Source organism: Scyliorhinus canicula, chromosome 16, assembly GCF_902713615.1.
Source record: "Scyliorhinus canicula chromosome 16, sScyCan1.1, whole genome shotgun sequence".
Lineage (NCBI taxonomy): Eukaryota > Metazoa > Chordata > Chondrichthyes > Carcharhiniformes > Scyliorhinidae > Scyliorhinus > Scyliorhinus canicula.
Genome location: NC_052161.1, coordinates 24,972,227 through 24,998,311, shown reverse-complemented (window position 1 = coordinate 24,998,311; position 26,085 = coordinate 24,972,227). Strand labels below are relative to the sequence as shown.

The following is a 26,085-nucleotide window of genomic DNA, read 5'->3' as shown; positions in this document are numbered from 1 at the left end:
GGCATATTGCGCGGAAGTGGCCCCAGTCGGGGGGGGTCGGTTGCGGGGTCCAGGAGGGGTAGGATGGGTGGGCCGCGCGGCGGGTGTGGTAGGACTGCACGTTACGGGAGGCGACCGTCATGGAGAGCGCTAAAGTCTTTATTGCTGCTAGATCGAGCACGGCCCCTTCCAGCAGTCGTTGCCGGATGGGGTCCGATGCAATCCACGTCACAAATGCATCCCGCATGAGGAGATTGGAATGTTCCGTGGCCGTGACGGCCTGGCACTCGCAGTCCCGTACTAGAGGTATAAGGGCCCGCCAGAAGTCCTCAATCGACTCACCCGGCAGTTGGACACGAGTGGCGAGTACGTGCCTCGCAAACAAGAGTGTTCGTCGACTGGACGTAATTTTCTTTGAAAAGTTCCATGGCGCGTGCATAGTTCGGTGTGTCCTGTATCAGCGGGAACACGCTGGAGCTCAACCTTGAGTAGAGGAGTTGAATTTTCTGAGCCTCTGACGGTGCAGGGTCCGCTGAGGTGATGTAGGCCTCGAAGCAAGCCAGCCAGTGATTAAAGTCTTTTCTGGCGTTTGGCAATTGCGGATCCAGCTGCAAGCGATCGGGTTTTATTCTGATTTCCATGATGTGGAAAATCTCACGGTAATAAATTGATACGCTATCAATTGCACATAAAGACTCCAATCGGTACAAGAGAGGCTTTATTACCGTGAGATGTTTATCCTTCGACTGCAGCTGGTAGAATGGCAACTCAGGAGAACTCATGAATATTTATACTGCTCCCTGTGGGTGGAGCTAGCCGGCAGGGGCTACCGACAAACCTGTAATACAGGTACTGCTGTACATCCCCTAACACAGGCACACATATATTTACACAGTGGTGGATCACCACACTCCCTACATTGGGAGGCAATAGATTGAGTCTGGTCCAGAGACGATGGCCCATGAGCAGCTCTGCCGGCACGGCTCCCATTGTCCTGTGTGGCGTGGGGCTGTAAACGATGAGGAGCCAGCCCAATTTAGTGTCTAGAGAACCAACAGTCTGTTTCTTCATGTCGGTATTAAACGTTTGGACTGCCAATTCAGCCAGGCCATTGGAGAATGAATAATTAAGATACTAGTCCTAGACAGATATGTTCAATCTTATTGGACTTCCTAAATGCCTAGAATCCCCTCACTGGGTGAAGGGGGTCCCACTGTCTGACATGAGGATCTCCAGTATCCAATGTACGCAAAATGATTACTGGAGTTTCTCTCTGGTCATATTGGAAGTTGTGGACATCTGGTGTATGTGACAGGATTAATTGACTCAGAGAAAAGGTCCCCCCCCATAGCAGCGACCACATTATGATTGAATTTACATCCAGTTTGAAAGAAAGAAGAGTGGGTCTAAGACCAGTATCTTAAGCTTACGTAAGGGCAACTATGTGGGCATGGAAGCTGAGCTAGCTGAAGTGAAAGGGGATAGATCAATAGAGAAGCAGTGCCAGACATTTTAACGGTCTATAAAAAGCATCCTGTCAGATTGCATTATAGCCTGGTATGGCAACTGTTCAGTCCAAGACCATAATAAATTACAGAGAGTCATGAATATAGGCCAGTCCATCACGTGAACCCGCCTCCCATCCATTGACTCTGGCTACACCTCCCGCTGCCTTGGGAAAGCGGGCAGCATAATCAGTACCGTAGGGGCACTCTTTTTCTTCCGCTGCCGCCACGACCTCCACCATGGCGGAGGCGGAAGAGAACACCCCTACCGCACATGCGCTGGTGGTGACGTCAGCGGCCACTGACGCACCGGCGCATGCGCGAACTGGCGAAGGCCTTTTGGCCAGCCCTGACGCCGGGCGGCGGGCTTCAAAGGCCATTGGCGCCAGTTGCTACCAGACTCTAAATGACCCTCTTATGGACTGAAATGACCTCTCCACACATCTTCTCTACTGAGTAGTACTCCGTATGCTGTGTCTCCGATGCATGTGTCTATGTATTTACATTGTGTATTTATGGATGTCCTATGGTTTTTTTCATGTATGGAACAATCTGTCTGGACTATACGCAGAACAATACTTTTCACTGTACCTCAGTACATGAGACAATAAATCAAATCCAAATCCAATTTCAGAATACTCTGAATAAGTATACTACTACCATAAAGAACATTTTTAAAGGGAGGGCCCACCATTTGTGATTAACTAAAGAAGTTAGGGAAAGCATCTAACATAGGGAATAAATATTATAACTGCGCTAAATGAGTGACGGGTTGAATGATTGGCCAGAATATAAAGAACGGCAGAGAAATACGAAAAGGTTATTCAGGAGAAAGAAATTAAATTATGAGAGGAAGCTAGCTATAAGTGTATAAATGTTTCCACTGATGTTTAAAAATGAAAAGAATAAGTAAAGTGAGATGTGGGCCGGGATTCTCCCCTACCCTACCCGGCGTAGTGGAGTGGCGCCAACCACTCCGGCGTCGAACCTCCCCAAAGGCGCAGAATTCTCCGCACCTTTAGGGGCTAGGCCCACGCCGGAGTGGTTGGCACCACGCTGAATGGCACCAAAACCGGCCCCAACGGCCTTTGAAGCCCACCGCCCGGCGTCAGGGCTGGCCAAAAGGCCTTTGCCAGTTCGCGCATGGCCGCTGACGTCACCACCAGCGCCTGCGCGGTAGGGGAGTTCTCTTCCGCCTCCGCCATGGCTGAGGTCGTGGCGACAGCGGAAGTAAAAGAGTGCCCCCACGGTACTGGCCTGGTGGGCCGCGATCGCGGGCCAGGCCACCGTGGGGGCACCCCCCGGGGTCCAATCGCCCCGCGCCCCCCCCCCCAGGACCCCGGGGGCCCGCTCACACCGCCAATCCCGCCGCCACCAGAGGTGGTTGAAACCACGTCGGCGGGATTGGCCTCTCAGCAGCGGGACTTCAGCCCATCGCGGGCCGGAGAATCGCCGCAGGGAGCACCCGATGGGCGCGGCGCGATTCCCGCCCCCGCCAATTCCGACCCTGCGGGGGCTCAGAGAATTTTGCCCATGGTCTTCTAGAGAGTGAAAACGGGCCAATAATAGTAGATAATAAGGAAATTGCGGTGAAATGAACAAATATCTTGTTTCTGTCTTCACTGTAGAGAATACAACAAAAAAACATTGCAGTAATAGCTGTAAATAAGTAGATGAGAGAGAGGAACATGTGTATATTACAATCACTAAGGAAGTGGAGCTGAGCAAACTAATGGAGCTATGGGCTGACAGGTCTTCGATTCCTAGTGGACTTCATCCTAGGGTCTTAAAAGAGGTGGTTAAGGAGGTCGTCGATTCTTTAGTGTTCATTTTCCAAATTCGCTAGACTTGGAAGGTTCCATCAGACTGGAAAGTAGCAAATATAAATTAATTTTCAAAAAAATAATCTTTGTCACAAGAAGGCGTACATTAACATTGCAATGAAGTTACTATGAAAAGCCCCTAGTCGCCACATTCCGTCACCTGTCCGGGTACACAGAGGGGAAATTTGGAATGCCCAATTCACCTAACAAGCACGTCTTTCAGACGTGTGGGAGGAAACCGGAGGAAACCCGTGCAGACACAGAGAGTATGTGCAGACTCCGTACAGACAGTGACCTAAGCCGGGAATCGAACTTGGGACCCTGGCACTGTGACACAACAGTGCTACCACTGAGCTACGGTGCCTCTATTCAAGAAGGGAGGAAGACAATAAACAGGAATTTATAGGCCAGTTACATTCATGTTCCCGGTAGAGAGGTGTTAGAATCAATGATTAGGGAAGCTATAGCTGGACACTTAGCAACACTCAAAGTAATTGGGAAGAGTCAGCATGGTCAGCACGGTAGCACATGTGGCTAGCACTGTGACTTCACAGCGCCAGGGTCGCAGGTTCGATTCCCTGCTGGGTCACTGCCTGTGAGGAGTCTAAACGTTCTCCCCGTGTCTGTGTGGGTTTGCCATTAGTGTCCAAAAAGGTTAGATGGGGTTATTGGGTTATGGGGAAAGGGTGGAAGTGAGGGCTTAAGTGGGTCGGTGCAGACTCGATGGGCTGAATGGCTGCACTGAATGTTCTATGGTTTTATGAAAGGGAAATCCTGTTGAACCAATTTATTAAAGTTCTTTGAAACAGTGACATGTGCTGTGGGTGCAGGGGAGCCTGTAGACATACTGTACTTGGATTTTAGAAGACATTTGGCAAGGTGCCACATAAATGGTTGTTGTGTAAGTAAAGTAAAATCTCATGGTCTTGTGGTAACATATTAGCATGGATAGAAGATTATCGTGCTGATAGAAAACAGAAGGTATGCATAAATGACTTTCTGATTGGCAGGTCGTGATAAGTGGAGTCCCACAGGGGTTTGTGCTGGGGCCTCAGCTTTTTACAATTGGGTGGATTGGCCATGATAAATTGCCCTTAGTGTCAAAAATTCTATGATTAACCTAGGACAAAAGTTTGGCACAACATCGTGGGCCGAAGGGCCTGTTCTGTGCTGTATTTCTCTATCTATCTATCCTTAGATGAGGGGAGCGAAGTTTGCAGGTGACACAGAGGTAAAAGAGTATGTTGTGAAGAGGAAATCAGGAGGTTGCAGATATAGATACTTTGAGTGGACAGAAATTTGGCAGATGGAGAGCATAACGTGGAAAAATGTGAAGCTGTTCACTTTAGCAGGAAGAATAAAAAAGCATAGTCTTACTTAAAGGGAGAACGGCTACACAAATCTACGTTGGAACTAGGTGTTCTAACGCATGAGTCACAAAAAGTTAGCATGCAGGCACAGCAAGAAATCAGGACACTTAATGGAGGCCAGCACGGTGGTGCAGTGATTAGCTACCTCAAGGCGCCGAGGTCCCAGGTTCGATCCTGGCCCCGGGTCACTGTCCATGTGGAGTTTGCACATTCTCCCCATGTCTGCATGGGTCTCAGCCCCACAACCTAAAGATGTGCAGAGTAGATGGATTGGCCATGCTAACTTGCCCTTTAATCAGAAAAAGAATGAACTGGATACTTTAAATTTAAAAAAAGATGCTTAGTAGAATGCTATCCTTTGTTACAAGAATTAAACATAAAACTAAGTATGTTATGCTTCAGTTATACAGGACATTGGTGAGACCACATCTTCAATACCGTGGACTTGTTATTTAAGGAAGGATGGAAATGTGTTGGAGGCAGTTCAGAGGAGGTTTACTAGATTTATACTTGGAATGAGCAGGTTGTTTTATTGACAGGCTGGACTTATTTCCACTGGAGTTTCAAAGAGCGGGGCAAGACTTGATTGAAGGAAATAAGATCCAGAACGATCTTGATGGACGTGGAAAGAATGCTGGTGTGTGACTGAGTCCAGAACAAGGAGGCACTGTTTTAAAATTTGGAGTGGCATTTTAGGACTGAGATGAGCCGATTTTTTTTCTCAGAACTGGCTATGTCACTGAATATTTTTAAGTGGGGGTAAATGGATTATTAGGCAAGGGAATCAAAGATTGGGGGGGGGGGGGGGGTAGATGGGAATGTGGAATTCCAAACACAAACAGATCAGCCATGATCTTATTAAATGGGAGAGCAGGTTTGAAGGGGCTGAATGGCCTACTTCTGCCCCTACATGGTACTGCCCTCTAGGGGGGGGGGGGGGGGGTGATGGCAAAGGTTACCTATCAGATCCTACGGGCCATGTTCTTCACCGCCCCCTGGTGATGGGAAGACCACTTCACCGCCCCCTGGTGATGGGATGACCACTTCAGCGCTCCCGGGCGGGCGCTGAGAGGGCGACCGCGTTATCAGGCCGTGAGCCAGGCAATACAGACTGTGCGCTTGTGCGCCCTCTGACGCCGGGATGATCGCATTATGAGCCAGTGAGTAAGAGGGCGCAGGCTGCGGTCGCCCCCTGGTGCCGGGAGGAGCGCGCTGCCGCTTGGACCAGCAGTCAGTGTCGGCGGTGCCACGGTGTCGGTTGTGTGTTGTGTTTGGGTGTCTGCTGTCCGCGTCCCTGTCTCCCCCCCCCCCCCCCCCGGTGTCTGTCCTCGTCTGTGTAATTTAAATCGATTTTGTTTGGTTTTGTTCTCTCTCCACCACCACCCCCGGTGTTATTTCATTGTGTGTGAAGTCGGGGGGTGGGCCGCATGAACAGCCAGGCTGGATCGAACCAGGAAGAAGATTGAGGAATCGAAGGAGAAGATCCGCCGGGAGATCCGCGAGTCCAAGGCCAAGATGTTCACCAAATTCACCAACATCCTGCAGCAGGCGGTGGAGGCGGTGAGTACCGAACTCCCTCTCCCGGGCTGGGCTGGGCTTTGTGGGGTGGGGAGGGGGGGAGACATCAACCTGCCCGGAACCCACACCCAACCCGGCCCGCTGCCTTCCACTTTACACCGGGGATCCCACAGAGGCCTAGATTATGCAATTAAATAGAAGCTGGGCTGGCAGTCAATTAGTGTTATTAAATGGAATAGAATCAAATTGCATTCGTTTATTTGTTTACATTCCTGGTGGTGGGGGCAGAGAGGAGGAGGAGGAGGGGGAGATCAGGTCCTGAGGTCAATTGATTTTATTTTGGGAGGTGTCCCCCCATCTTCCCCCCCCCCCCTCTTATCTTGGACTTCGCCTCCTCGTCCACTTTGTGTGACATTCCAGTGATTGTATCCTGGGGCAAGTCAGTCCCTCCCGCAGCAGTAAACCGGACTGCGACTGCTTCAGTGTTGTTATCCTGGAAGCAGCTGTTATTCCTGAGGCTGGGTTTACTTCTGCACTGCCCCCCCCCCCCCCCCCCCCCCCTTTCATTGTGTGCAGGAGATGCTTTTGTTTGGGTTATGGCAAAATCCAGCAGCCGGAGGAATGGCAATGATATTCAGGCAAAAAAAAAACACTTGTCCTCCCAAAGCACGCTCCAGCATAATCCCGATCAGTTATTTTGCTTTATTTCTACCTGTTTTGTATATGTGCAAAAGGGGGGCAATGCACCACAAAGTGGAGATTTATTTGAATCCAGCACGCCATGGTTGAGCATTTGCAGACGTAGACATATAATATGTTCAACAAAAGGTGTAAATAGACTAAATGCATTATCAGATAATCAGTGTCTTTTGAAAAGCCCATATATTTATGCACTGCTTGCAATGTGCTACAGCACACTAACACATTGTGGGGGGAAATTAAATGTATGTGTCACAAGATTTGAAAGTGAAGCCAGTGAATTTAAACTGTGTTTTGGTCTTAACAGGTCCCACTCATATTTTTCTCTTACTCATTGTCTGCTTTTCCCCTCACTTGTGCCATACAAACTGCTCCAAGATCTGTTACTGTCAACAATAAGTAACATAGGAAAGTGCTCTTTGTCTGTAGATATTTGGAGTTATGGAAAAGTGTTTTATTCAGATGTTTTATGTGTTGTAGCAGTTACAGTCTTGCTTTTTAATATGTAATATTGGAATATTTGAACTGCAGTAAATTCAAGTTTTGTGTTGGTGTAGGTTACGATAGCTATCACTTGTGTTTATCTGGTGCCTTTAACATAGAAAAATGCTCCAGGTGCTTCACAGAGGCATATTCACTAAATTAGGAAGTAGATATTAGGAAGGTTGACTGAACGTTGGTCAGAGAGGTGTGTTTAAGAGATGTAGGGAAATGGAGAGGGAGGATTTATGGACAGATTTCTACACATGGAGTTGAGATGGTGAGTAGGACTCGGGGATGTGGAAAGTTGAAGAATCCGGAATCAGGGGAACTGAGAGTTTGAGAAAACCTGGGAGATTGTTCTAGAGGTTATTGAGATTGTGGACAAATCAAGTAAAGATAACATATGGCATAATCACACCTTCAATGTTTAGCTGACCTAATGCTTATCTTGCACTGAAAGGGCATGTTTCTTCTAACTTTATTTGTGGGATGTGGGTGACACTGGTTAGACAAGCATTTATTGCCCATCCCTAGCTGTACTGCCTTCTTGAGCTGCTGCAGTTTCTTGAATGTAGGTACACCCACAGTGCTGTTAGGGAAGGGAGTTACAGGATTTTGACCCAGCAACGGTGAAGGAACAATGATATATTTTAAAGTCAGGATGGTGAATGAACTGGAGGTGGTGGTGTTCCGAGGTATCAGCTGTCCTTGTCCACCTAGATGGTAGTGGTCATGGGTTTGGAAGGTGCTGCCTAAGGAGCCTTGGTGAATTCCTGCAGTACATCTTGTGGATGGTACACACTGCTGCTACTGTGCGTCAGTGGTAGAGGGAGTGAATGTTTGTGGAAGGGGTGCCATTCAAACGGGCTGCTTTGTCCTGGATAGTGTTGAACTTCTTGGGTGTTGTTGGAGTTGCACTCATTCAGGAAAGTGGAGAGTATTCCATCACACTCCTAACTTGCACCTTCTATATGATGGACAGGTTTTGGGGAGTCAGGAGGTGAGTTACTTGCTGCAGGACCCTTAGCCTCTGACCTGCTCTTGTTGCCACAGTATTTAAATGGCTAGTCCAGTTGAATTTCTGGTCAATGGTCGCCCCCAGGTCGGGGAGGGTGGGGGATTTAATGATGGTAATGCTGCTGAATGTCATGGGTGATGATTAGATTCTCTTATTGGAGATGGTCATTGCCTGGCACTTGTGCAGTAAGTACATTTTATGGGCAAGTATTTCAGCTTTTAAAAGGTATATGTTCAGAAACATCTGATTGTTTTGTTATATTAAGTCAAACTGAGGACTCTGGGTAGAAGTCTAGAAAATCATAAGATTTATTCCCCCCTTTGTCATCAGGATTCTGTATTTTTCTGAACTTGCCGGCTGTGTTATTCTGTTGCTGTGTACTTGTTTTTCAAATATATTTTCCAAACAATAGCACAGTTTTTCTTTGAGAAACTGACATTGGGACTTGGATGTCATGATGGGGTGCCTCACGAGAGGAATAGGTGAGCCACACTACCATGCCAATTTTTCAGTGTGATATACGCTTTGCCAACATTGACATTAGGACCCTGAGTCCTAATTTCAGAAGGACAGTATTAGTTGCTGAAAGAAAAATATTGTGGTTGTTTCACTCAATATAATCTTATGAAAATAAATAATTTTTATAGCGCTTTTCAGGTGTCTCAAAGCAATTTACAGACACTTGAATACTTTTAAAGTGTAGTATTATGATCTAGGTAAAGACCAGTAACTTTTTTTCCTAATTGGGATTTTGGATTTCTCCTTTTTGTTTGCGAAAGAATGAAACCACAGGATTCCACAGTTTAAAACAGATTTATTTTTACTATACAAGAGTCAAACAAAGTAATGGGAAGCACGGTAGCACAAGTGATTAGCACTGTGGCTTCACAGCGACAGGGTCCCAGGTTCAATTTCCTGCTAGGCCACTGTCTGTGTGGAGTTTGCATATTCTCCCCGTGTCTCCGTGGGTTTCCTCCGTGTGCTCCGGTTTCCTCCCACGGTCCAAAAACGTGCAAGTTAGGTGGATGATAAATTGCCCTCAGTGACCAAAAAAGTTTAGGAGGGGTTACGAGGATAGGGTGGAAGTGAGGGTTTAAGTGGGTCGGTGTAGACTCGATGGGCCAAATAGCCTCCTTCTGCACTGTATGTTCTATGTGTAAATACTAAATGTTGAGTAACCTCCTATACTCTCAAACCCAGCATCAATGTAAGTTAAAACATGAGTTAAGAGGCAAATTGCAGCAGATTATGAAGTATAAATTACACATTAAATAGCAGATACAACTCCTACAGATCTTCTGAATTGGCTCAGTAGTTGACTCTGTATATAGGTCTTCAATTTCAATGACAAAGTCCTTCAAAATGTTGTCTTCCTCCCAAAGAATTTCAGCTCCTGTCCGAGGAGCTAGCCTGATCCCCCAACTGACAGCAATGCACAACTAATCTGAGTTCCAGAGGCACTCTCTTCACCAAAAATGGTACATATTTGAAGATTCTCCTCAACTGGATCTGGATGGTGTAGATCCAATGTTATCTAGTAACAGAAACAGCTGCTGCAACTATATCTTCGCTTAGTCTCATCTTCTGGATCTAGATCTTTCTTGAACTTGCCTCTACTACATCACTCGGATCATCATCTGCTACTCAGCTCAAAGTCAGCTCTGTATATTTTTACATGCTTTCAACCAGGTTCAGTTTCACTAAAAGTTTTAGTTTCCAATCACTGTTTCAGTCTTAGTTTCTTTAGAAGCTGGGCAGGTCAGTTTTAGTTTCCCTTTTCAAGTAGGGTCTGTCTCAAAAAATACAAGCTTATGTTCTTTAAAAGTAAAGTCTCAGTGCCAGAGAGGTGGGTTGGAAGTAATTATGACTGATTACGTTGCTAAACGTTCACTTACACTTGTGCGGACAAGCCTTAACCTTTTCTTTTTTTTTTAAATTTAGATTACCCAATTATTTTTTCCAATTAATGGGCACTTTAGCGTGGCCAATCCACCTACTCTGCACATTTTTGGGTTGTGGGGGCGAAACCCACGCAGACACGGTGAGAATGTGCAAGCTCCACACGGACAGTGACCCAGAGCCGGGATCGAACCTGGGACCTCAGCGCCGTGAGGCGGTTGTGCTAACCACTAGGCCACCGTGCTGCCCGCCTTAACCTTTTCTGGTAAATCTAGTGGGCAACAGTTGTATAAATACATGTATTTCAACTCCCGAGTCTCAATAAGGTACAGACCCATCAGTCGTACGTCTGTGATGAGCAAAATATTGGAAAGGATTCTGAGAGATAGGAGTTATGATTATTTAGAAAAACATAGTTTGATTAAAGATCATCACCATTGAATTCTTTGAGGATGTGACGAGACACATTGATGAAGGTTGGGCAGTGGATGCGGTGTATATGGATTTCAGTAAGGTATTTGATAAGGTTCCCCATGGTAGGCTCATTCAGAAAGTTAGGGGGCATGGGATACAGGGAAATTGGCTGTCTGGATTCAGAATTGGCTGGCCAAAAGAAGACAGCGAGTGGTAGTGGATGGAAAGTATTCCACCTGGTCGGTGACCAGTGATGACCCGCAGGGATCTGTTCTGGGACCTCTGCTCTTTGTGGTTTTCATAAATGACTTGGATGAGGAAGTGGAAGGGTGGGTTAGTAAGTTTGCCAATGACACGAAGGTTGGGGGAGTTGTAGATAGTGTTGAGGGTTGTTGCAGGTTACAACAGGACATTGACAGGATGCAGAACTGGACTGAGAACTGGCAGATGGAGTTCAACCTAGATAAATGTGAAGTGATTCATTTTGGAAGGTCGAATTTGAATGCTGAATACAGGGTTAAAGGCAGGATTCTTGGACGTGTGGAGGAACAAAGGGATCTTGAGGTCCACATACATAGATCCCTCAAAGTTGGCACCCAGGTTGATAGTGTTGTTAAGAAGGCGTATGGTGTGTTGGCTGTCATTAACAGGCGGATTGAGTTTAAGAGCCACGAGGTTTTGCTGCAGCTTTATAAAACCCTAGTTAGACCACTCTTGGAATATTATGTCCAGTTCTCGTCGCCTCATAGGAAGGATGTGGATGCTTTGGAGAGGGTACAGAGGAGATTTACCAGGATGCTGCGTGGACTGGAGGACATGTCTTATGAAGAAAGGTTGAGAGAGCTAGGGCTTTTTTCACTGGAGCGAAGAAGGAAGAGAGGTGACTTAATAGAGGTGTACAAGGCGATGAGAGGCATGGATAGAGTGGATAGTCGGAGACTTTACCCCAGGGTGGAAATGGCTATCACGAGGGAACATAATTTTAAGGTGATTGGAGGACGTTATAGGGGAGGTGTCAGAGGTAGGTTCTTTACACAGAAAGTGGTGGGTGTGTGAAATGCACTGCCAGCGTTGGTGGTGGAGTCAGAGTCATTAGGGACATTTAAGCGACTCTTGGACAGGCACAAAGGACAGCAGTAAATTGAAGGGGTGTAGGTTAGGTTGATCTTAGATTAGGATAAATGGTCGGCACAACATCGTGGGCCGAAGGGCCTGTACTGTTCTATGTTCTATAATCATAGAATCAAAGAATTTACAGTGCAGAAGGAGACCATTCGAGTCTGCACATGCCCTTAGAAAGAGCACCCCACCTAACCTTTTTTGGACGCGAAGGGCAAGTTAGCATGGCCGATCAACCTAACCTGCACATCTTTGGACTGTGGGGGGGAAACCGGAACACCCAAGGAAACCCATGCAGCCACTGGGAGAACGTGCAGACAGTGACCCAAGCCGGGATTTGAGTGTGGGATCCTGGAGCTGTGAAGCTACTGTGCCCCCAATCCCCCTTTGTTATAATGAGGAGAAAGGCAACTCGCCAGCAACTTTGTGACTTAGGTTTTAAATGGCACATGTGTGCTCACGCAAAGTTGCTGTCCAATATACTGTTTAATAATCGTGAACATTAGTACCATCACCATTATCCCCACTGTAAAATCCAGGCTATTTGGGAATTGCATCAGAGATATGTCATTAAAAAATAGGAACAGAGCTACACGTCTCTGAAGTATTGCATTCTGTGGTAATCCTCTGGTTTCTCAACTGTTTACCTCCTGTATCTTGTCACTGTTTTTCTAACCTTTAATCGGGTTATTGTACAGATTATTCAAGACTTTGAACTGCTCTCATAAGTTGAAAACTTGTAGCCTGTCGCCTGATAAAAAAATAACTATAGACAGCTGAAATGTTATTATAAGTTTCAAGTTGCAGTGCCCTTATCATAATTTGTGACACATTGTTTATATTGATGCATCTTCCTTTAAATTTTAACTGAGGGTGATAATTTGTTCTGGAGCATGGCGCTACTGATAGCAACAGAGTCTCATTTAGCCCTCACTCAGCATGTATGCCTTTGCCTGGTTCTGTCACCTTGCCCATTGAAACTGAGTCCACTTGTGACATCCTCAGCACCATTTCAGCTAAAATCAACTAACTTTGCACAGTGATCAAAATATAGGAGCTTGGTCCATATGACTCAGTCCCACATCAGGAGTGCATGTACTGATAGTGAAAACAATTAGTTGGGTTTTTTTAATTGGTGACAAAAACCTTGACGTGATCTCATTCTAAATGCTTGCATGCAAGCCGCCTTGCGACACAAGAGTACTTTGAGCCAAACTGCACTTGCAGTGGATATAATAACTTTGCTGAGGTTGCAACTTGATTTAAAAATATTATTTGCATAGGGATACTATGCCAAATTGGAGTTGAGAGTTTGAATGTTGTATTTTTGGATTGTACATGGGTGCTGCAAACATCACAACAAAATTTTAGCTGTCAATCAATCTGCTTAAATTGTTTTCAATTGCAATGTTTCATTTCAATAAATTTATTTTAATTTATATGGTTTTAAAGGAGCTGCACATAAAATTGTTTCAGAAAAAAAAATACTTTTTTGCTCATAGATATTGAGGTAGTTATGCTCTTTTTAAAAATTTCTAACGCAGACTCTTATACTGCAAATTCATTCTCCAAGTCCTTGTGATTATTCCTTGAGAAAACTGATTATGTACAAAAAAGTTATGTCCGTTTAACTATTGACAGCAGAAATTACAAGTGAAGAGGGCACTCAGTAGGACACATACCTCCACCATTTTTGTGTTAGTTCAGCATTATGTCAATTATGCAGCATTTCCTTGAGGCTATTCCCTGGCTTGATGCTCTGTAATGACAGAGCTGGAAAAAAAAGCTTTTTGATCAAGGGCTTTTATCTCGCTGACGAAGCTGCAGGTCAATCCACATCCAACAACCTGCTCTGAAAATTCCACTTGCTTTTTGACAGCGATGACTAATTGCACCTGCGAAAATCCACAATATTTTTTAAAAATCAACAACGTTCTAAATAAAACAACATACAACATCCTTTTTTTTTAAAAGGCAGCACGGTAGTTAACACTGTGGCTTCACAGTGCCAAGGACCCGGGCTCGATTCCCGGCTTGGGTCGCTGTCTGTGCGGAATCTGCACCTTCTCCCCGTGTCTGCGTGGGTTTCCTCTGGGTCCTCCGGTTTCGTCCCACAAGTCTCCAAAGACGTGCTTGTAAGGTGAATTGGACATTCTGAATTCTCCCTCAATATACCCGAACAGGCGCTGCAGTGTGGCAACTAGGGCATTTTCACAGTAACCTCATTGCAGTGTTAATGTAAGCCTTTCCTTGTGACAATAATAAAGATTATTATTGTTATAAAAAGATTTAGATTCCCCAACCAAAGGAACCATCTTGCCTGCATCTGCCTGGTCTATTCCTTTAATTCAATGAGAATAATTGCAGTTTGCAGAGGTGCTTAAATCTTGAGGGAACAAACTCTTTAGAATTTGTTAAAGCTTTCACAGTATTTTCAGCTGAGCATTCAACATTAACACTAACGCTGTACTGAATTGCAATAAGGAGCCATTACTAAAACCTGGCATGTTTTACCAGTCTGACATAACCTGTATCTCCTATAGGTTCTGTGCTAACAAGCTTTAACAGATCCCTTGTTAAAACATGCCTATTTTGTACCATTCCTTAAGACTGCTTGGAGAGGACCTGCTGATTCTATCAGGAGGGCTCGTGAATAATTAAAGTTAGTTGTAGAAAGAAAATTAAGAGTCAGATCATGCAGAATTGGAGAGAAAGCGGGTGACAGCATTGTCGCATTTAAAATTTGTTCTAAATGTGGTACTGCATATTTAAACCTTGTGCTTTGATAGCTGTGTGAACCATATGGCTAGAGTTTGAAACAAAAGCAGTTTCCTGTTGATTGTTAGTCAATCTGACCGAACAGTGCTGACTGTTGCAAATTTATCCCTTTAATTTAGAAAATATATTCCAGTGCAGGTAGAAGCTGCTCCCAATCTGTATTGTCAGATATGCGCTGTATTTTTTCATGACTGAGCTTAATCTTTCAATTTACTGAATCCCATGCATTAACTTCAGTGCATTTAATCTTTCAAATATCTAGCCTGCTCTAAACAATGTGACATGTTTAACAGGAAAAATAGGACATCAAGAGGCTAATTTTTAAAAAAGTATTTATTAATATTTTACATTTTTTGCAAACAATGCAACAAAATAACAAAATAAATAAACTGTAAGCAAGGAGAAAAACGGCTCAACACATATAAATATGGAGGAGAACAGCATTATAACCGGCTCGATACAATCATTAGACATCTAAGCCCCACCAGAGACCAGGAGTGAAGCAGGATGAAACCACGGAAAACATGATAAAATAGTGCACATCCTCCCACGATATGTCTGCTCATAATTAGCATGAGAGTTGAGGATAAATTGTCCATGCCATGGTGTTCCCCAATATATATATCTCGCTCAACTCTAGCAGTACCAAGGCACCAATGACGCATCACTGCCTCCTCTCCTCGGACACCAACAGTGTCAGTATCCATGCAGGAACCAGTTATGATTCTTTACACTCACCCTTACAGAAGAAAAGAAAATACATGAAAACCCCAGTACTAAAGGGGAATTTATACCACACAATGCAACTTAACCCCAGCCTCAGGCCTAGTATAGAACCAGCATTCTATACATTTGTACAGAGAGGACTGGCAACAACATGTTTAAATTATGATCAAGGCCTCTCAAGAAAGACAGAGAGGAAAAAGAGCCCGAGCTATCAAATAAACTGCAGGATAACAAAGGATCAGGGTCCGACCCTGGTTTCATATTTCCATAGTGCATGCTGACCACCCATCAGTGAGGAAGAGAACAAACTGCTCATTGAACCAAAGAACCCCCCCAGGGGGACAATAGATGCCAACCATAATACAGGACTCTGCTTGACCACTGGCACCGATGCACCAAAGAAGCAATACACAGCCTCTCAGGACATCCCGAAAAAGGATACCCCGAGCTCCAGGGGGCAACAGGATATCAGCCACAACAGCAAACCTGGTCCAACCCAACACCTCGCGGCACAAAGGAATCAATATACCCAGGACCTCCAGTATGCCCCAACACCCACACACCAGCCCGACCTGCACCTCTCCAACCACACCCAGGGCAATGCACTGCCCCATTTATACTGAAAAGATAAAAAGATGATATGACCAGCTTCAGCCGGAGAGAAGAATCGTCAAGACACCCAACAATTGGGCACCCTGGGAGGGGGGAACAAACAGATTCCCTACTCCTCAGTAGAGCAGGAGAACCTCCCCTGAACCAACAATTACCCAGCACTGTCTGCCATCACAGGAAGGATACTAATAACAATATCTCTCTTTAACAGATCAGCCAAGGGTTAACCAAACCCACCTCGGTTTGCACCATCACTCATATCCTGCCATTATAGTACTGTATCTCTTTAAAAAGACCCAGAGGAAAAGCTCCAACCTCAAGGAAGTGTCGGAAGGAACCCATTCCTCACCAGGATACATAATCACACAGACCAACAAAGGGGAAAGGCATGGATTCTTTAATCCAAAATAATACCAAAGTAAAAAACCTGTCGTGGTAAGTTCTAACATGGTGGCTATCCTCAATCTCCATGAGGACTAACCCTATCATCCAATTCCTCCACCAGCCCACCCTGGCTCCACTCATCTTCACTATTAACAAGATAAGGGGTGTCAGAAAGGCACCCCCTTCCACAACGATTGTAACACATGATGACAAATGATTTTCGCAAGATCAGGATAACAGATGACACTCGCCTCGTGCTCACACCTCGCACACCCTTGCAGGAGAAAAGACAACAAATAATCAACGACATCATCCAGGATTATAGAAGAGTTGCAGGATAATGTTACCATAAATGTTGCTCGAAAAGCCCAATGCCAAGACGTGATCACAACCCCTCAGGATCTCTCCAGGATTCCAACAAATGAAGCACCTTCACTGACACCATGCCGCCGCGCCCAAGCAACACCGAGCACCACTGAGGCAAAAACCTGCTCATCAGCAACAATACCACTGCAAGCTGGGGTCCATACTGACCATAAACCAGTTGAGTAAGGATTTTCTGCAGTTTATCTCCATCCCTCTTCACAAAGCACCATCCAGGAGCATAGCGCAAGACATTTATCCCAAGAAAAGACACATATGAAATGTGCACCAGGATACAATAAAAGATTACAAAATGAGCAGAGCCAGAGTGCATGAAAATGCAGCAGCTCCGCGCTCATATCACGTGATCCTCCCAAGACTCTAATTTTGCTTGATTACAATTGGCTATTTACTGCAGCTAACTAGTGTTCACTGGATGAATCTTTAATTGTGCATCATTCATAATGAAACATTGCTGATGGAGAGAAAAGAGCTAACGTTTCGAGTCCAGGTGACCCTTTGTCAAAGCTGTCTCTCAACTTTGACAAAGGGTTATCTGGACTCGAAACATTAGCTTTTTTTCTCTCCCTCCAGATGCTGCCAGACCTGCTGAGATTTTCCAGCATTTTCTTTTTGGTTTCAGATTCCAGCATCCGCAGTAATTTGCTTTTATTGCCGATGGAGACTGGCTGAAGATGAACTGCGCTATTACAATGTTTTGTTAGCTACGACTGGATGTGAATGTTGTTTGTCTCTTGTTTTAGATTAAAAGCACATCCATAGCAATGGTGTTGCTTATTTCTTCTTTCCAACATTACATTTTGGATTTAGCTTCTACAAGTATTTTTAGCCAGCAATTGAACTACGATTTATGTTCAGAAATAAAATATTGCAGTGGTATAAAATTACCTCGAATAGGAAAGATTTGAGTCCTTTGTGCGATCAGACTTTGTCTCTTTTTACAGGTTAACATAGAGATATTGGTGTACTGCCTATAGGAACAGTTTCATTGTGCCGGCAATCAGGCTGTGAGGTACACCAAGCTGAATTCTGATTGTTGGCATTCTCAAAATTCACTCTTTGGAATCTCGGTTATTATGTATATAAATGGGACAGATTCCTTGTTTGCTGGGTCACTAACACTTCAGAATAATCCACGGCAGCACAGAGATGAACTACTGCAATTTAAATTGAGCAGAAGTGAAGAAGTTACAAAGTGGAAAAAATAGCTTGGACGGTCAACGAAAATTAACACATGAATGAAGGGCAATTTTAGTATTAAACTGGCACATTGTCTAAATATTTATTTCAAATGATGGATATGAATTTTTGACTTTTTGAATACTTTATGTGGGAGTTAAGAGAGTAGAATCAAAAATGTAATATCAGCACTACAACAATTCTCATTTATATAAGCACCTTCAACGTAATAAAATGTCCAAAGGCGCATCACATGAACATTACACAACAAAATATGACACTGATCCACAAAAGAACATATTAGAACTTGGTCAAAGAGGTAGGTTCTTAAAGATTGTCCCAGGATAACCCAAAGTACTTCACTTTTGGAGTGTAGCCATTGCTGTAACATAGGAAATGGGCAGCAATTTGATGGGGACCAGTTAATTTGTTTTTTTCATGATGTTGATTGAAGAATAAATATTGGTCAGGACGTTGGGGATAACTTGTTTGCTCTTCAAAATAGTGCGACGGGGTGTCTTGTATGCACTTAAGCAAGCGGATAGAGCCTTTCATCTGAAAGATGGCAGCCTGAACATTGCAGCACTCCCTCAGTACTACACTGGAATTTCAGCCTTGATTTCTGTGCTCAAACGCGCAGGTAGACTTAAACCCAGAACTTTCTGACTCCGATGCAAGACTCCTACTGGCTGAGGCACGGTGAGATTAGGGGAGTCAATTGGAGCGATTAGAGCCTAATTTGCAGAAGGCACCTTCCACCAGTGATGGACCAATTAAATCAGGGATGCCCAAGAGAGGCCAGAATTAGAGGAGCGCAGATATCTTGGAAGAGATTATAGAGGCCACAGAAGGATTTTGGGGAAAAAAAGATGAGAATGTGAAGATCAAGACATTGCTTGACCAGGAGCTATGTAGGTTAGTGAGCACAGGGATGATGGAGTATGGGTCTTACTGCAAATTTGGCAGTGAATTTTAGATTATGTCAAATTCACAGAAGGTAAAATGTGGAAGCTGGGCAGAATTGTCTCACAATAATCAAATCTAGAAGTAACAAAGGCACAGGTGAGGGTATCAGTAACATTAGGGTAGCACAAGTGATTAGCACTGTGGTTTCACAGCGCCGGGTCCCAGGTACGATTCCCCGCTGGGTCATTGTGCGGAGTCTGCACGTTCTCCCCGTGTGTGCGTGGGTTTCCTCCGGGTGCTCTGGTTTCCTCCCACAGTCCAAAGACGTGCGGGTTAGGTGGATTGGCCATGATAAATTGCCTCCTTCTGCACTGTATGTTCTGCATACTAGTTGAGACAGCGACAGAGTTAGGTGAACAATCTGTTCAGTAGACAGTTTCCAGGGAGAGGAATAGGGTTGGCGGCTACAGAGTAGTGTTTTGTGACAGGGACGAAATACAATAGGTTTTTTCTTCCTAATATTTATTTGGAGGAGATTTCTGCTCATCCAATATTGAATTCAGACCAGCAGTCTGACAACTTGGAGACTGGACAGATTGAGAGAGGTGGTGATGAGGTTGAGCTGGATGTTGCCAGCATGTGTGTGGAAACTAATATACTTTTGGATTCTGTCACAGAAGTGCAGCATGTAAATTGAGACATGGAACATAGAAAAATACAGCACAGAACAGGCCCTTCGGCCCACGATGTTGTGCCGAACCTTTGTCCTAGATTAATCATAGATTATCATAGAATTTACAGCGCAGAAGGAGGCCACCCGGCCCATCGAGACCGCACCGCCCCCCCGGAAAGAGCACCCCACCCAGGTCAACACCTCCACCCCATCCCCATTACTCAGTAACCCCACCCAACACTAAGGGCAAATTTGGACACTAAGGGCAATTTATCATGGCCAATCCACCTAACCTGCACATCCCTGGACCGTGGGAGGAAACTGGAGCACCCGGAGGAAACCCATGCACACACTGGGAGGATGTGCAGACTCCGCACAGACAGCGACCCAAGCCAGAACCAAACCCGGGACCCCGGAGCCGTGAAGCAATTGTGCTATCCACAATGCCACCGTGCTGCCCATAAGAACAAATTAATCTACACTCCATTATTCTACTGTAATCCATGTACCTATCCAATAGCCCTTGAAGGTCCTAATGTTTCAGACTCAATTACTTCCATAGTTCCACAGTGCATTCCATGCCCCCACTACTCTCTGAGTAAAGATCCTACCTCTGACATCCCCCCCCCCCCTATATCTTCCACCATTCACCTTAAATTTATGTCCCCTTGTAATAGTTTGTTCCACCTGGGGAAAAAGTCTCTGACTGTGTATCTATTCCCCTGATCATCTTATAAACCTCTATCAAGTCGCCCCTCATCCTTCTCAGTTCTAATGAGAAAAGGCCTAGCACCCTCAACCTTTCCTCGTAAGACGTACTCACCATTCCAGGCAACATCCTGGTAAATCTCCTTTGCACCTTTTCCAAAGCTTCCACATCCTTCCTAAAATGAGGCGACCAGAACTGCACACACTACTCCAAATGTGGTGTAGTGAGTGGCAAGGCTGGAAATGTAATTGAAAAGTTTTAAACATGGAGTTCTTGGAAAATTCAGCACATCTTTGGGAGGTTACTGCTTATTCAAGGACTTTGGAGAGGAAAGGAAGGTTAGAAATAAGATGGAAGTTTATTCAGGTCAGGAGCTAGTTGAGAGGTAATGGGGAGAAGGATGATGATAGACTTGTACCCAAGGAGAGATTACCGTAACAATATCCTCTAGCAAGCACCGGAAAGGTAAGTTAGGTGATCAGTTTAAATGGAATTGGGTCAAGGGAGCAAGAGGTGGGTCTCATCAACAAGATGAGATCAGTCAGAGCATGAGGGAAAATAGAAAAACTAAAGAAAGATACAAATCTAGGGCTGGGGCATACACAAATCCTGAAAGTACTGGGCTAGTCAAATATACTGTTAACCTTTCTTAAAACAAAGACAGCAACTGATTACCAAGAAACTAAGTAGGAAGTCAGCATTATAAGAGCAGCACTTCAAACTTTTCAGTCAAATCTACATTCCCGATAGTCTGAGATACCCACTATGATTGAAAGAATATTATATATCATTTCCATCATCATTTCAATTTGTAATTTTCATCTTTTAGTGGCCTGAAAACACATTTTATAAATGGATTGCAATTATGTTAAATCTAAATTATAACAATCAATGAATTGAAGGCATTCAACATGCATTATAGTTGACCAGCACTCTGCTACGTAAGGTGGGGCATTCTGTACAGACAACTAATTTCTGACTATATATGTCTGCAAATGGTGACTGTCCCTGTAAACATAGTACAGAATCCTTCATTTTTACCTATGTTAAAACTGCTTGTCAGCCACCACTGCAGAAAAAACAATTATCAGTAAACATTTACCTCCAAACAATTGAGGCTGTATGGGTCGAGCACTTAGAACAGTACCAAGGGAACTTGGCCCCTTGGAGATGTGCTTAAGTATGTCCCATTCACAAAAAGCAAACAAATTCAATCCGGCCAATTCCCATCTCATCAGTCTATTCTCGATCGTCAGCAAAATAGTGGAGGTGCCGTAGAGAGTGCTAATGAGCAGCAATAACCTGCACATGGGTATTCAGTCTGGGTTCCACCAGGGCCACTTATTTCCAGACCACATTACAACTGTGGTGCAAACATGGAAAAGAGGTGAGGTGAGAGTGACTCAAGGTGACATTTGACCAGGTGCGACAGCAAGGAGCCCTAGCAAAATTGAAGTCAGTGGGAACCATCAGGAGATGGCTGGGGTGGGGAGTTGCCCGGCACTGTCCGAAGTCATACACATTCGAACACAAAGGAAGATGGTAGTAGTTGTTGGATGCCAATCATCTGAACCCCAGGACACTCCTGCAGGAGTTCTAATGGTCAGTGTCCGAGGCCCGGCCATCTTCAACTGTTACATCACTGACATTTCCTCTATCGTAATGTCAGAAATGTATTTTTTTGGCTGGTGATTGTAAAGTGTTCTGTGTCATTCACAGTGTCTGATACTGATCAGCCCATGCCCACATGCAGCAAAATCTTGGCAACATTCTGGTTTGTGTTATAAATGGTGGCGTTTATGCCATGCAAGTCCTGGCAATTGCTTTCTCCAACAAGAGAGTCTGACCTCTCTTCTTGAATTGAACAGCATTACCACTTTTGAATTACTCACTGTCAACATCCTTGAAGTCACCATTGACCAGAAACTTAACTCAGCCAGCCATATAAATTATGTGGCTACAAGAGCAGGTCAGAGGACACTCTGCGTTGAGCAACTCAACTCAACCGACTCTCCAAAGTCCGGCCACTACCTACAAGGCAGAGATCATAGATCATAGAACAGTACAGCACAGAACAGGCCCTTCGGCCCTCGATGTTGTGCCGAGCAATGATCACCCTACTTAAACCCAGGTAACCCGTATCCCAACAATCCCCCCATTAACCTACACTACGGGCAATTTAGAACGGCCAATCCACCTAACCCGCACATCTTTGGACTGTGGGAGGAAACCGGAGCACCCGGAGGAAACCCACGCACACACAGGGAGGACGTGCAGACTCCACACAGACAGTGACCCAGCCGGGAATCGAACCTGGGACCCTGGAGCTGTGAAGCATTGATGCTAACCACCATGCTACCGTGAGGCCCCTGTATCAACGGTATGATGGAATACCCTCCACTTTCCAGGATGACGGCAGCTTTAACAATATTCAAGAGGTTTGACACCATCCAGGTCAAAATAACCCACTTGATCAACACCCCATCCACGACCTTAAACATTCACTGACTGCATGTGTATGTAATTTCAAAGAGGCAGTGTAGTAGCAGGTCGCCAAGGCTTCTTTGTCAACATCAAGTTTCAAATCATTCCTTCATCTTCATTGCATCAAAATATTCGCATTTTGGTCTGATGAGGATCTGTTGTATTTTTTTTTAATTGACAATGTTCCTTCAACTCTGAGCCGCACCTTCTCTAGAGTCAGAGAAGAGGTGCCAATGTGATAACAGCTTTATCATGTCGACCCCACAAAAATGAGCCACTGTAATTGAGATCCGAAAATGTAAAAGAACAGCTTATTTGTAAACTAATAAAATTATTCACAGGTTATGATGCACTCAAAATGTGTTCAAATGAAATCCTAAGCAACTGTGGCAATATTGACAAGATGCCAAATACAAATCTATTTCTTTTCAGTGTTATGTCGAGCACCTAGATTTATCTTTTTCATATTTTTGCTTTCTTGTAATTATAGTTTATAATATGGAGACATGTGCAGTGCAATCTTTCATTGTAGCATGCTGAATAGCAACAATTAGTCCATAATGCCGCCTTCTGGCATTCCTGGAATATCCTGAAATTCTTGGTTGAATACATCATTAGAAGTAAACAGGGATTTGCAATGTATTAAAAGTAATTGTTAAATTCTTCAACTTGATTGATTTTAAATTATGTTGGTATGTAAATTAATTGTTGTCCTGCACATTGGAATGCTAAAGTTATGCATATTAAAATATTGGGGAGTGGCTCTATTAGAATCTGATTTTTGCAGTGGCATGATTTAAAGGTATAGCATACCTTACATTTTAATGAATAAATCTACCCCAATTATCTTTGCAGGTACATAATATACCAGAAAAAGCGTGAGTCCATCAGTCCTGCCTTTGTCAGTAAGAATCCAGAACTAACGTCTATTATGATGTTAGTATCCGGACGAGAACCCAACTATCAGCAATTTGTAAAACCTGAGGAACTGTTACTGCACAACACGAATGATAACACTGACCCATAGGTATCTTTTATGTTAAAACAAACTTTAATTTAAACATAGAATTAGCCACATTGACAACAAAGAAATAGCTTTGCAGTTAACAGTTACAGCAGTTCTTAAATAAAAGAGAAAACCTTAACTTACTTCCTAAACCTGCCACTATATTCCAATTAGGCAAACCAATATGTTTCTAATATCGCTCATGGGGTTCTACTTGCTTTTCTCTGTGCAGAATCTTTGGAGAGAGAACTTTTCAGAACCAAACTGAAACACCTCTGTTCAGATGAGAGTTCGAGGATCAACTGACTTTTGAGACAGACCTGGCTTCTCCCATGAACTGCATCATCTGTACCCAAAGCATAAGGCATTTGTTTGCCTCTTCTTACAAGGTGTCCCTTGACTTGTTTAGCCAGCACCAAACGCAATACCCTCAAATTATCTACACTCCAGGAGGGGTCCTTCAAAATTAAGCAAGATCCCATTAGCTAGCTATCTGTAAACAAGTAAATGGTTCTCAAGATCTATGAGCAGAATACTTAACCTGCAAATCAATTATTATTTCACTATTATGACCCCTTAATCACAGCTCTAGTAGCCATACTATCTATGCATCTGAACCCAGGTTTTCGTAACATTTCTGCAAAAAATATAAAATATGACAATTTCTTACACTCATCACAGTAATTATTCCTGCTGTGGCAGTGGTTCAAGGTACAAGTGGACAGGAATTCCACAGCTTAAGTCCATTCATTTTACCCACTCCTAAACGTTAGAACACAGTATCAATGGGGCTAAATTAAAATCTTTTGTTTTTTAGAAATAAAATTGTTTTGATGGAGACTTCTATAATTGCTGATGGAAGAAAGGTATCACAATGAGAAATCTGACTTCCTATATTTGGGCACCGCCATTTGAACCAAGCCCAGCTCAATACAGAGTAAAATTAATTCTTCACCTTCAAATGAAGCTTTGATAAACACATCGATTTCACAACTGTGACATTTTCAATTTCCTCACCAGTCATCAGTACAGTCTCTCTTATTAAATTTGTCAATTTGTGTAGTGTTAAGACTTCCAAAATTCATTTCAATTAAGACCATAATCTCCTGTTTGCTAAGTATCTTCCCAAATCTTGGAAAGATTCCAGGCACAAATTAGTTGAAAAAAATCTAAGTTAGTGATATTCATTAAACTAAGTTAATTACAGCCTTCCTGTGATTCTTTTCCCCCCTTTCTAGAATCAGTTGTAACACTTACTAAAATACTTTCTGGTAACTTTTTCCCCTCAAATTCTTCCTACCATAATGGCAGTGAATCATTTTGAACTGTCAGATTTTAACTCGTGTGTAATAAAGCAGGATCAATTTGAATTGAAGCAGTTTGATTCCAGACTTCAATGCTTAAACTTTAAAAAGTACTTCACTTAACCATCAGCAAGTTGGAAAATCCCAAGATTAATTCCAGGTCCATTCTGTTAACCTTAGACAAGATGATGGTTAGAACATTACAACTAGCTCAGCACTCCTGGATTTAAAAAAAACATTGTTTTCTGCTCCTGGTGTCTTCTCAGTTCCTCCTGCTAGAAAGTATGCCTGTGGCAAAGACACATGATGCTCCATGTGGTTGAATAGCTAACTGATGGCCACAACCTCGATGCTCATATGAAAAGTGACTACTTGGGGAAGATATTAAAATATTCTCATTGCTTGGCCCTGCACTATAAAGTAAATGATCAGCAACTTTCAGGAACCTGTGGACCTGTACCAATGCATGTGAGCATCTTAAGGAGGGGAGGGGGGAACGTTAGTTAACGCCTTAAACTATTAAACTGTCAATTGAGTGAGGATAAGCATTTTTAACAAAGTACAATGTTAAGGGAGTCGTTATTTCCTGTTTGGAAATAAATGTCGGGTGCTACTTTTGCATACTTTCATAGCATTTGCAAATCATGGGATTCACCGCCTCATGCATGAGTAAAACGTTAAATGAGGAAAGATAGTCTTGGTTCCTCCTACAAAATTACTGTTTTTGAAGTTACCTGTACTCTTAGTACTACTAGTGCTACTCTCCTGCAACTACCATTTTGAAAGTTTATGGGTTTAGTGATTCTGATCACTAAAACTATTGGTACAGTGAAAATAAAACAAATGTTTGAAAAAGGAAACACATTTTTGATTGTGTAAAGTTATGTTCGGTTAAATGACTGACGTCTATGTTGTGGTTCCTGTATTTTGCTTGCTTAATACATAAGCATGCTGCAAATAGACTTGCACAATCTAATTGGTACGGTTGTTTTCAAACATCTTTTTAAAATTTGAATAACCCAACGTAAGTTTGCCGATCAGCAGTTTAAGGCTGTTGTTTACTTAGTTACATGACTGCACACACCGGGCACTGCCGTCTTACAAATAGGAAAC

At 43.8% G+C, this 26,085-nt stretch overlaps 1 protein-coding gene across 1 annotated transcript in view; it reads left to right on the top strand.

Annotated features, from left to right (window-relative positions):
- Window positions 1-5,896: 5,896 nt before the first annotated feature.
- Window positions 5,897-26,085, top strand: part of LOC119979699 (protein FAM160B1-like) — a 104,878-nt gene continuing 84,689 nt past the window's right edge. Inside the window, exon 1 of the mRNA XM_038822250.1 lies at window positions 5,897-6,237. Coding sequence (XP_038678178.1) covers window positions 6,193-6,237 — 45 coding nt within the window. The 5' untranslated portion in view covers window positions 5,897-6,192. The remainder of the gene's footprint in view (window positions 6,238-26,085) is intronic.